At 34.0% G+C, this 13,692-nt stretch overlaps 1 protein-coding gene across 1 annotated transcript in view; it reads left to right on the plus strand.

Annotated features, from left to right (window-relative positions):
- Positions 1-13,692, plus strand: part of CCSER1 (coiled-coil serine rich protein 1) — a 463,885-nt gene that overhangs the window by 433,926 nt on the left and 16,267 nt on the right. Inside the window, exon 9 of the mRNA XM_072405567.1 lies at positions 12,597-12,677. Coding sequence (XP_072261668.1) covers positions 12,597-12,677 — 81 coding nt within the window. The remainder of the gene's footprint in view (positions 1-12,596; positions 12,678-13,692) is intronic.

Below are 13,692 nucleotides of genomic sequence, written 5' to 3' on the forward strand. Positions count from 1 at the left end.
GCTGAAATAAAAATTCATTTGTGACATTTGTTTGAGTCGTCTTCCACCAGCAATGCTTGTCTGCAGGGCTTTTCCAGATGAAAGGCAGCGGAACATTGAATTCTTTGAGTTTACATAAAATGGATAATGCTTTTCGCTTCCCATGGAATTTGTTGCATGTAACATTCAATTTAGACATGCTGGAATGCAGAGTGTTCCCAAGTTCATCAAATTTGGCAAGGGATTGAATGGCTGTTTTTCCAATAAGCCAGTTTATGTTATTTTTAATTAATGCATAACTACTGTAATGAATGTTTAAAATAAAGATCAGCTAGAATAAACAAAAATATAGATGAAAAAACAAAAAGGGGAAAATCCATGAAGGAAATCGAAAACACAAAAAAAAGTATGAACGTAGAAAAATACAATAAATCAAAGAAAAAAAGGACATAGTTTAAATTAATATTGGGGTAACAGGGAAAAAAGAATAAAAACTCTTTGGAGAATTAAAGGAGCAAAGTTTATAAATTTAGTTCTTTAAAGATAAGTGAAATTTAAATTACAAAGATAAATCCAATCTAGAATAGTGGAAATGTAAATCTGGTCATAACAATAAATCCATTTATTTCAGTGTTATAAGTTCAGATCTGAAAGGGTTAGAGAGTATTAAAAAGTTAACACTTATCTGTCTTGCCATCTATACCACCTGTTTATATTTGAAAATCAAATGACATCTGACACTCTTCCAGTTGCTTGCATGTCAACAGAGTTGTATACTCTGCGTTAATAATCAACCAGTAAAAGTAAAAGGACTGTTTATTTAGTCTTTTAAATGATGAATAGGTAGTGCTGAGTAATACTGAGTGAGCATACTGGAGGAAAATATTAAGTTTTATTTCTGTTATCCTTATCAGTTTCTCCATTTGTATTAAAGTTCATCTCCAAAATTACACATGGCACTGGCCGCACATGTGTTTACATCCTTTGTGAGCCACACAGCCAGCTGCCTTTGTTCTACTCACTGAACTACTGAATTAGTTTGAAGCTTTCAATTTCAAGAATGAATAACCTCTGTCTTACTGGAGCCTTGAAAAATATGTTAGTATCTGTGAAATAGGAATCTATGATGTCCAGGATCAGCTAATATATACAATAGTACTGCCACTTGTATTGTTTATTCCAGTGGCATCTTTTGGTGAAAGGCTTATTAGGATTGGTACAAAACACCAACCAATCTATGTGTTTTAAATAGTTGTAAGGCAATATGATAGCAAATAGTTACAAATATGTTGGGTCAATCAATGTTGTATTCTGCAGTGCTTGTAAGAAGCAAGTTTTTGGGGAAGAGGGAGACAAATATGATAAATTGTTACTTGTTTTTCATTGAACTAGTGGGCTGCTTATGTTTTCAATCTCCATGGGATATATAGCCTGTGAAACAAACAAAATAAATAAACTGTATTTTGGCACCTTCTTTAAATTTTCTCAGCCAATTTGATGTTTTGTTTTTTTTTTGCATACTGAACCTATGGAATGTTTGAGCAGATTAAAGCTAAATGCCAGGAAAAAACATTTCATTTAATTAAATTCCTGAAAGGCTTAGATATATAAATCCACTTTTTATGTACCACATGTCTTTAAAACCCAGTTATTGCCAAAAGAAGTGTTGCCATCATCCCTGTGCTTCACATACCCTGTGCATAAAGCAGATCTGTAGAACCCAGTAGGTACACCTACTTATCCTTGAGTTCAGATTTAACTTTTGTAAGTATTAACTTGATTTGCTGTCTGTGCTCAACTGGAGAATTTTCTTTTGATTTCTTTCCAAAAAAATCTCAGCAGTAAAAGGGGAAATCCTCTCTAATGCTGCCCAAACACAGACCAATAGGACTTTGACCAAGTACATGATCTCCGCCATTCAGAGATTCATCATTGCCACCATTCATCACCATTGTCACCATGTCCCAATGACAGTAAGTAGGCAGAGATCTTTTTAACACCGCCCAAAATAACAGTAAAACCAAACAGAAAAAAATAAATAAAAATGTCTGCACACCCTAAACCCCTTGGTTGAAAAAATTATAAAGTAATGGATAACCAGAAAATCTGATTATTTAAAAAAGAAAATACAAATAACCTTTTTTAAACCTTCACAGAAATGTTAATACATAGCACTTTCTATTCTATGTGTTTCAATGATTATAGCTAACTACAGGTTTCAATGGAAAGAAGCAATGAGGCAACCTTAGGGGAAAAATGCTATAACAAAAGTACTTTGCAATTTAAAAATGGCAATATCATAGAAAAAAGTATCACTTATGCTCCAAGGTCATCCATGAAATGCTAGCCAATATTAGCGTGGATTAAATGGTACACTCAGAGAGGTTTAAATATATGATCTTAATCAGAATCTTTCCAGGGAGCCTGCCTCTTGGACTCAACATCCATTGTGCCTAATACAAACTGCAGCTTTCAGTATTTTTGAATAAACAGATTTATAATATCATTTTCAATTAGCAGATTTTAATTCCACTCAAGGTAATTTATTTGCCATAAGAAAATGTTCTGCTAGCATGCACTATATTTTTAATTATCTGGGACAAAATCTGATAAAATTCAAGAAATTAAATCAATGACCAGGCCAGTTCCGACCGTCCCGTATTAATTAAAATATCTATAAATCTTTTCAAAATACTTTGTTTAGCCCAATTTTGTTTGGTTGCTTGTAGAGAAATAAATTGACTCTGTTTTACCTAGTAGTAATTCACTTTTTAATTAACTGTTTAGGTTGTTCAGTAACTTTCTTTGGCAGTTTCTTGCTAAAAATATACTCAACTTTTCGAAAAAAATAAAAGCAGAGCTTTATTAACCAAGTTGGAAAGTTAGATGATTTTTTTACACTGTCACTCTTCTTTGTAGACTAGATACCAAAAATAATTTTTCTAGTAGCAGTCGTGACTTTAGGTAAACATGTCTCTAGTCAACATATTCATGTTGGGTATAGTAGTAATGATAGCTAGTTCTTCATTTTTTTAAACATAATAACTATTAGTATTTATGTATGCAATTATTTCTTATTCATAATATTTTTCTGTGGTCCGGTTATGTTTGGACATTTTTCCTTTTTCCTGCCTTATTACATCTTTGGCACTGGTACAGGTAAGGAAACGTGCTCAGCACATGTGCTCAGCTAACTACACAAGGCTAGGAGTTTTGAGGTTTAGGATTAACAGATTTTTTCTTTTGCATTTCAGGTGCTGTAAATCAAAACTGCCAATAAAAAAAACTTTGTTTACAGGTCTGACCCCAACAAAGTCGATCTTGATTTGTTACTGTTAGTTTCTAAACCTAGGAATTAGCACTGAAGAAAAAGTTATCTTTATTGAATAAACCGGATATGAAATACTACTAGTGTGGGTCGAATATCTCACTACTGGATTCGACAGCTATTTGATCGAATAGTGAATTATTGTTCAAGTGATCGAACGCCGAATTCGAACACCATTGAAGTCAATAGGGGAAGAATTCGGGTTATTTTTAGGGACTATTAAGGGCTGCAAGAGCAATCAGATTGCTCATGCAGCCCTTTACTAGTTATATGTGTTCTTGGATAGAGTGTTTCTATCCAAGAATACAGGGCACTAGATGTGATGAATGCGGAAACTTGTCTCCATTCAACATCTAGTGCCCGGGGATTACCTGCAGTCACAGCTGTGACCGCAAAGTTCCCACGGTCATGTGACTGTGGGAACTGAACTGCAGATGAACCCTGTAGTTCCACTACCATCCCCAGATCACTACAGGTTAATTAACCTGTAGTGCCCCAGGGATCGCACACCCTTCTCAATGATTGCAGTATCTCTTACTCTGTAACACGCATAGTAATATGATACATTTGTTACATTTTTCTCGCAGTGGATAAAAGAAAAATTTTGCAAATGTATCAGAATATTAGTATGCTGGAAAGTGTGTTACAGAGTAAGAGATACCATGTAATTATGGGATAACCTGTAAAAAAAAAAAAAAAAAATAAACACAAATACTCAATAAATTAATTTAACAATAATTTTAATTTTTTTAACACATTTTTTTATCTGAGTTTTTATCGTCGAATCTCGTTTTTGGGTCGCGTCTATCCGAATTCGAACAGCCTTTTACGGGTCGAATATAAGGACAACCCAAATTCCAACTCCAACACTAAATACTACCACATCATTTTTCAGCTCTCAATGTGAGAAAATTTCCAGATATCCAATTGGATGAAAGAGAAAAGGCTACAGAAAACCAGATAGGAAATAGGAAGTAATTTAGGGCAGAGAGCAATATACACAGAATGATTACATTGTGCAACTGGAGGGTGCAGGAAAAATGCAGTGTTCAGATTTATGTCTGCGATTATGCATTAAAGTAGGGGTCTATTTTAAATGTTCTATCCGTTTCATACAACTTTCACCCAGAATTTTTTTTTTGGGGGGGGGGGATTAAATTTTTTTTAGTTTTCATTGTACTACCTATCATACTGTTTAATGTATTCCTTTTCTCAAATATAAATAAATGTTCTTATATCTATTCATCTTTATTTATTTTGCACAATAATGTAAACAGTAGGTTCAATCACATTTTATGTTTTTCCTTTATAAGTACCTTTGATGTGTGCAATCCATCAATATATTTAATAAAAATATGTGCTAGTCTTGCTGAAACTGGTAGGTTACTTTATTCTAACAAATTAGAAGTATTTGTTTGCCATAGTGCCCAGCTTGCAGTCTAGTCCCTGGTGGATAGTTTAATATTCTACATGTGTTTTAAACCTGATAGATTTTCCAACCCTAGGTTGTAGAATACAGAAATACCAGAGGCACACTGGGACCTTTCATTTCAAGTATGTATTAAAAAGGACTTCCTGATTACTATCCAAGTCCCATTAGCAAACTATATGAGCACCTGGTATGTCGGAAATTGAAGATTACAGGCAAGTTAGCTGAAGTGCTTATTATATTTTTATGCTTTAGGAATCTACTTTGGAACATTTATTGTTGCACTGTAATTGCTTAATATCATTATTAATTGCCTAGATTTTGTAAAATGTATTTCCTTATTCATTCTGCTATACCTTAGGTGGTTATGATATTAGCCATTTTTAGCATTTCTTATCTGTGTGACTGATGAAAGCTGTAATGCCTTTCATTGAATTATGTAAAAATCAAATTCTAGGTCAAGATGCTATGGTGCTGTGAATCAATCATTTGCCAACCATGTTTCATTCATGTCAGATAATAAAGATAAGAATATGAAATGCATTGAATATTTTCAGAGTGAGCTTCAGGACAAAATTATTGCAGTGTTCATATGCGCTTGGCTAATACATTTGGCGTTTACTATGTGTATATCTGGGCAGAGGTCTCCTTCCTTTAAATATGTCAGTGTGGGTCTTAAAGATAGAATAGACATTTGTATCTCTTTGTGCTAGGCAAAAAGGCATCTCTTACAGCTAGTTTAAAGTGAAGCTATCTGTATCCTTACAAGTCTGTATAAATAGACCTATGGCATGTCACAATATTTGGAAAATTTAAAATTTTTCAGAAATTCAACCTTTCTCATTACAGAGTGGTCCTGAAACTGCAGGCAAATTACTTTGCTTGGTAAAGATAATGTCATTAGCCTATTGCAGAGAAGAGGAAGCATTCCTTTAGTCTCTTCTTTCCCTGCTGATCAGACTGCAAATGTAACACGTTACATATTTAACATAACAGTAGTTATGTAATGTTTACTAATTTTAATTTTATATAGGCTGTAAAATTTGACTTATTTCAACCTTTAATATTGTTTATGCTATATTACATAGATGGGGGTTTATTTACCAGAAGAGTTAGGTTGTTCTCTTGAAATAATACATTTGGTGAAAATTCACTTTGCGAATAATACTCAATGGTCTGGTATTGCCCAAGCTTTAAGGGTAAATCCCAGAGCTAGTATGAAGACAAAATTTCTTCTGGGTTTCCTAGGCTAATGGTGAAGGCTAAACACCTCCTACACAAACAAGGATCAATTCCACAATAAAACATATCTGAATGGACAAAAGCTTATGATTGAACCACTGTAAGGCTGGTTCCTTTGAGGTATTATGGTTACCAGCTAGTATCACACGGGTCGAGCAAGGGTGCATTTATCAATTATGCTTCCACGGATGCTGACCAGAGTCCCCTTTTGTTCACATGGTTCATTAGTAAACTATTGTTTCAACCACTCCATAACAGTTGTTATATGCTGTGTCACTAATCTTGTCGCTGTTGCAGAATAGCTTGATCTGTCAGTCCAGGACTCAGCAATGTAGTTTACAGTCAAATACAATAATGTCCATTATACCGCCTACAAAAAAATTGTACGCTATAAAGCAATATTTCCCAATGTTTTTAAATATTGTTCTTGTTATTTTACCCATTATTAATAAACCATTTTGGTTACTGAACCAAAAGTAGAAATGATCCTATCCCTAACAAAATCATGAACCATTTCAAGCAAATGAAATAGTTACATTTGTGTAGATGTTATATATACATTCTAGTTAATTTTTTAGTGACTGCACTCCAAATAGGTATTAATGCTGAATTTTCTTTAATAGCCATTTAGGTTATAAATCCACTTTGTGTGCATCAATTGCCTTTGCATACCCAGAAATTACATTGTAATTGTGGCACTGTCACTACACTGCATAAAGTCTGTGCAGAAAGCAGAGCTGTGGGAGGGATCCGGCAGGTTCCATCATTACTGGCTGCCAGTGGAGTGCTACAAGAGGCAGGTACACGACTAGTGACCCTGCTCAAGTAGGAAAAAGGCAACTCTGACCACTTTGTAATACAGGAAAAATAAAGGAGCTGTTTTATGCTCATATTACTGCACATATCTGAAAGGAACATACAAAGGATATCAGGATTCTTGTAAAAATATGCACGATTTCTAGATTTAGCGGATATTTGTTAGAAATAGCTTTAACTTGTTCTGGAAGCTTTCCAGCCAAGGATCATGTTGCGAGTACAGTCAGTAAAAGCAGTTAAGGAAGTCACTATAGGTAAAATTAATCTGGATTCCTGCCCACCTGCCTTTTCTATTGTTCTCCAGACTGGTAGTGTTGCAAAGATGGACATGGTTTTTATTGTATTAAACTAAAATAAATTCAAACACACAAGAGAAGTAGATCAACCATAACTGTAAACAAATCTGGATCAATAAATGGTATGAAACCACATGCACTATTTTTCTGCATTACACAAATACACTTACCGTATATATACAACACACACAAATACACACTGTATATATAATATACTATAGGTAAGATTGCTCCTAATTCACACCCAACAATGTGTGTGTGTATTTATTTATATATATATATATATATATATATATATATATATATATATTTATATATATATATATATTTTAGATTGTGTGTGAGTATGTTCTTCAATTGTAAAAGATCAGGCTGTGAATGAAAAAAAGCTTTACCGGCACCGTATTTTATCTTTTTTCATTACTTCTCAGCAATATTACACTCTGCACACCGACACATAACATATATTTAATGTACCACTATGGTGCTGTGGGAACTAGGGATTCATTGCTGGCTTCAGCGGGGTAGACAAGTAAAAAAAAATCTGCAATGATAACAGAAATGACCTATTCCCTGGTTTAAAATACAGATGAAGACAGCAGATCGCTATCCATTTTCCACTGAATATGCTCAGCATGCAATATATATACAGTGACGTTTATTGTAATATGATTTGCTTTTTATATTGATAGTGTCATTTATGATGTGTGACTATGGCTGGTGAGAATACACTTTTAGAAGTGAAGCTTGGTGATCCAGCAAATCTGGAATGGATCTGGTCCAGGATTCAAAACATTTGCTTAACAAATAGCAAATGATTTATAAAAATCCATTCCATGTTTTCTGGATCACCCAGCTTCCCTTCTGAAAGAGTATTCTCTCCAGCCTTGGAGAACTTTAATAAGTTAAGGCCTATGTCTCAAGCAAGTTTGATGATGTGCTTAACCTAAAATTGTGCCTTGTAACATTCTGTCTACTTTACCATAGCTTGCCCACAGTCCCTCTGATTTTTACTTAATGTATTATTATTATTGGTATTATGTATCATTTATGTGTAAATCAAGGAAATAGCTAAATACACAAATGAAACTAGTCTATGGATACTGTTTTGCCTGAAACTTGTATAAAAAGCATGTATACCCTTGTAAGTTTTCATAGTTAGTTGTCATAGAACAATAATCCACAATAGATTTTTTTTTAAAAATGCGGAAATATTCTTTTAAAATAATGTTTAAAATAAAGTGAAAACACATCTTTGCAAAATGTTTTAAAACTAAACTCCCCTGCAAAAACACCCCTGCAATGATGCAGTGTCCCCTAAGGGTTACATACTTAATGTTTGTTTAGCTACCTGCTAAAGGGCTGATAGGTTGGTATGTGTGTAGCGGGGCATCCACATAGTTATGGCCCCTCATGGACTACAGGACTAGTGTCAGTATGCATTGTTTGAATCCTATGCATAGTAAGTATTGTATGTTTACATACTATTTTTGTTCAGCTCTAGACATATCATTCACTGTTAAACATTCAAATTTACATTTAGGATGCAACTTTTTCTAGATAGGTAATATCATAGACCTCTTACTCAAGTACAAGCAACTGGTCAACTAAATGGACTTCTTTCACCCTTCTTTCATACCTTATAGTACTAAATTTCCAACTGTAATATTTGAGATGACAAATGATTTTCTTTTACTCAGCATATCCATAATAATAATTCATCATAATTTAATGCAGAAAATAAAATTTTGTTAAAGCTTTACAACGCATCAAAGATGATGCACACTAAAACATGTAGACAAATTAAGAGCTGAATCATGATGCCAAACAAAATTTGACCTAAATAGATTTTAATGCATACTAAATTACTAATGATGACTGCATATAATTGTTTTACAAGTAATTTTATTTATGTGAATTTGCAGTCATTGCCCAGAGGTTCTAAATGATTTACTAACCTTTTAAAGCCTAAGCTGTGAAATTTATTTAATTTTTTTAAGATGTATTATTTTTCAACATTACTTTTGTTAATAAGCAATAAAACATCATAGGTTAATTTCATTTGTTCAGCATGAATGTGAATGTTTTTGCAGGCTTAATTAAAAGCAAGGCAAGCAAAGTGCGTGCTGATGTATTTATATGTCTATTAGAACTGAATTGTTGACTGTTTAAAAAAGGGAGAATTTGAGTCACTTCAAGATAAATCCCTGGCAGTTTGAAATACCTTTTAAAGTATTTGTTATGGAATCTTAAAGCATTCTACAAATATTTGGGGGCTACTGACACATGGTGATGACATCCCCCTTTTCCTTTTTGGACACTTGTAGATAGCATGTTCCTGAATACTGAAGGTGATTGGTCCCACGTCCGTGCACATTACAACTTCAACACAACAAGCAATAAGAGCTGCAACAAGTAGCTTGAGCCCGCCTCATTTCTTATCTAATGGACTAGATTAGTCAACCAACTTTTCACCATCAGCCATTTTCTTTCTGTTCCATCAATCATTTAGTCTTAGTTTGTGTGTGGTATTTTCCTAGAGGGATCTGTATGCAAATAGAGCCTGTCCAGGAAATACCATGTGATAGTGGTAAAAAAAATTACTTTTCAAAGTATACCATAAAGCATGATAAAAGGCATGTAACAAAACCAGTACTATTTTAATATGCTGTGTATGGCATTTCTAAAATGATAGGAATTTAATAAAAAAAAAAACATTTACATGCAGTACAATTCTAGTAAATCTTCATTTTTTATTGAGTAAATGTTCTTAACCACTGTAATAAATTAGCCTCATTATATAATGCTACAGTCACCCATCTATGACTGATAAAATATACCTTGCCTATAGTGTTTTATGTAATGATATTCGTTATAGAGCTCACTCATGTTTTCTCTATAAATGTAATAGTACTCTAGCCCTTGGGTGCTATTTATTACTGGTATCTCATGTTTTTATATCTTGTCATTCTACCAAACTATGTGCCCTTTAATGCCTTTCCTTATGTCCAGTAGCTAACTCACCAGCTGCTCATACTTATTCTTAAACTTGTCACCTTGAAATAGGTACTAGAATACTGTCAAAAAGAAGCTGATACAACAAAAAGATAAGATGTTTTTTTCCTCTTAAAATGAAACAATGACATTTTAACACATAACTGAAAGGTGAAATTTTTTGGTGAATAGAGAATTCCCATGGACACCCATCATTTATTATTATTTCCAGTCTAGTCTAATATATGCACTAGCAGGGGTCTGTGCTGATAGAAATGAGCATTTAAAAGATTCAAGCCTCCAGACTGTTTATAGTGGACTCGATTTCTATACAATACATGGGAAAACAAGAAAGCCTGCACATAATTCGAGATTGTTTTCCTAAGCTGATTGAAAAGTTTAAGAGGGGGATTTATGGGTAAGGCTTAAAAAAGACAAACACTTAGCAATAAGTTGAAACCAACAATGATGATTAAGACAAGCCAAAGTGTCCAATAAAAGAGATAGGTAGTTTAAGTTATATACATTTTCTAGGTTTAGTGATATCTGCACCCAAAAATAGGTAAGGACTGCTAGATGCAATGGCCCTGTTTTATTAAAGCTCTCCAAGGCTGGGGAGGATACACTTTCATCAGTAAAGATGGGTGATTCAACAAACCTGGAATGGATTTCTTCAAAGTAATTTGCTAGCAAATTGTTTTCATCCATTCCAGGTTTGCTGGATGAAACACTGATGAAAGTGTAACCTCTCCAGCCTTGGAGAGCTTTCATAAATCGGCCCAATGACTTTTGTTTGAGCTATTAAAAACACTTCTGTTATGTTGGGTGCTTGTTGAAGGTATTTATGGATCTTGTGAATATAAAATAGTGATAAACTCCTTTCATAGGCTGTTCTTTGCATGCAGTATGTTATATGAGTATACATGAGTAGTTGTGTGGCTTTAACCTAAACCATAAAAAATGAGTTTGAATTTTTGGACTGTACATGTTATAATGCTGTAGATTTGTATGAAAGACAAGAAAGTAGGCTATGCATTTTACTAAAGAGGCTCTATGGAATTCTACTATTCCATTGTAAAAAAATGGTTAATTGTGAAAGTGTTGCAAGCAATAGACAATGTTTTCAAATATCTGCAACTTGAATGGAGCCTTTGTTAGTGCATAAATATCATAAATAGGTGTGCAATTGTAGCTAAAAGCCATAACCTCCTCTACTTTTATAAGTAAACTAAATACAGCACATTATATAAAATAGTTCACATTTTAAATATTTTTTACAAAATAAATTTTCACTTCGACCTCTTTAGAAAATAATTCTTACTGTTACAGTGTAAATTACTTTGAAAGTAAGCATGCTCTACTGCTTTAGTAAGAGAACTCTATTGACTACTCACCACAAATAATTATGTGATTCATACTTTACAGAACATTTTTTGTGGTATTTGTATGTGTAACTTACATACACTGTAACAATTATATGATAAACCTAGAAACAGTTTTGTTGCATTTTACCTTCTTCGTGTCAGTGCAAATGCCTTGTATGTTCATCTCTTAGGCAGCCTTGCATTTAAACAAGACTGATCGCTGCTGAATTGCAATCAAGTTACCAGTTTTCCTTTGACGGCTGATAGTGGCTTAGTTACTAGCAATCAAGTTTTACAGTGCACTGTATTAATGCCATATAACTATGGTAGAACCATAATTTCTGAGCTCCTCTGGGAAACAGCAGCATTCTGTTCTACTCTGCAAACAATGCAATGTATGTCGGTGCTATATTTGTAGTCCTCACTTCTTGCATCAGCTCTGACACTGCCCCTGATTCATCAAGCAAAATCGGATTATCGTATTAGCGATCCGGAATCGTGCGCGATCGCGCTATTCAACAACTGAAAAAGCTCGCGCACGGAGCCGCGCTTATCCTAGTCTGTCATTTGCAATCCCTATTTAATGTACAGCGCTGCGTAATATGTTGGCGCTATATAAATCCTGTTTAATAATAATAATAATGAAAAAGAGTTGCTTTTGAAATTGCAAATTAGTAAGTGACTGTCACATATCATTTCCTGACCAATATGCCAAAGCTTTAGATAAGGTGAAGCTTTCATTGTCTATTCTGTACTTTGTTTTAACTTCAAAGTTGTGTTGTAGCATGAACCCAGAAGAGCAGTTCTGACACATCTTCCTTAATGAAGACCACTGACTGCTGCAAACTGTGAATTGGTGGAAAAAAGCAGAGCAATAAATATGCAACTCATATAGCCACCCTTTGCTTTCATAATTCCATCACATTTACTCTAAAGAGTAACAGCTGGCAATGCATAGTCAAGTGGGAACAGAAGTGTGAAGCTAAAAAGAGATACCTATTCTTTTTGTCTTTTCATAATGTGAAAACAAGAGATGAGGTTTTGCAGCATGTGGTATACACACAACAATGTTATTCCCAGCTAGTTCTACACTGATTTATTCAGCGTCCTTTCTGACCTTATATTGTTTTATTATTCTTTTTTGGCAGAAAGCATTTCGAACTTTAAATTTCTCCAAGCAAGATAAATACACCCAGACTGAATTTGTAAACCATGAAGTCATTAGCAATGTAAGTACAATACACTATTTGAAAAATATGTATGCTGCACTATATTAATTTTAAAAATTGTTATATAAAATGTGCTTGTTTTCAAAAGTATGTGTATAAATTGCATAACTTTCAGCTTTATAGGAACTTCAAAAATATTGCTATTGAATTTGGTTAAAACATAAAGAAGAATGTAATGTTGGTTGTCAGATAAATGTAATGGTCACAAAAAGGGAACCAGTTCTCAATTTGGGTACATGATGTCATGATAGGAACTCCTTGAAGGGGAAATCCTACTGATTTCTAATTTTTTTGTTATAGTTAGAGCCTGTAGGGCTGAAGTGGTGAAGTCCATTACAGGCTTTTTTATGTCTTGGATACTGCTACAACAATATCTGTCTGCTATAATTCCAGTTCTGTTCTTGTATGAGTAAAAATAAAAACGCCTTCATAATGGCACAGCATGAGTGGAGAGCAAGAGTATAAACAAGATAGTCTCCTAGGGCTCGTACACATATAAAACTGATGCAATAGAAGCAATATTTCATGATCGTTTCTAGTGACATACTGTAACGTTCTGTACACACAACTCTGTTTAGTTCTATGGAGAGGAGGGAGGATGAGTAGGAGACCCCCCCCCCCCCCCCACTGCATTTACTACTAAAAGAAATTACAGCAGTAAACCCTAGTTGGTTGTTTACTGATCCACCTCCTGCCTGAAGACACCCTTTCGTCATCATTTACATTTGGGGAAGGGGATGAAGAAGGAGGCCAGGAACTAAAATAATAAACTAAATGATTTCTAAATTAACTCTTTGTCATAAAGCCTGCTTTCCAGGATTGGTGTTTTTACACTTAGGGTTTTGTTAATAAAATAGTGTACCTGAAACATTTCCTGGTAAGATATAAAATACTGACTCTGAAACACATGGACCTGGAAGATTCTCCACCGGGAAATGTTTCAGTGAATTTCAGATTCACTGCTTAATAAATTGACCCCTTTATGATTCTGATCAATCTAGGTAACGTAAAATTT

This window comes from Pyxicephalus adspersus, chromosome 3, assembly GCF_032062135.1.
Source record: "Pyxicephalus adspersus chromosome 3, UCB_Pads_2.0, whole genome shotgun sequence".
Lineage (NCBI taxonomy): Eukaryota > Metazoa > Chordata > Amphibia > Anura > Pyxicephalidae > Pyxicephalus > Pyxicephalus adspersus.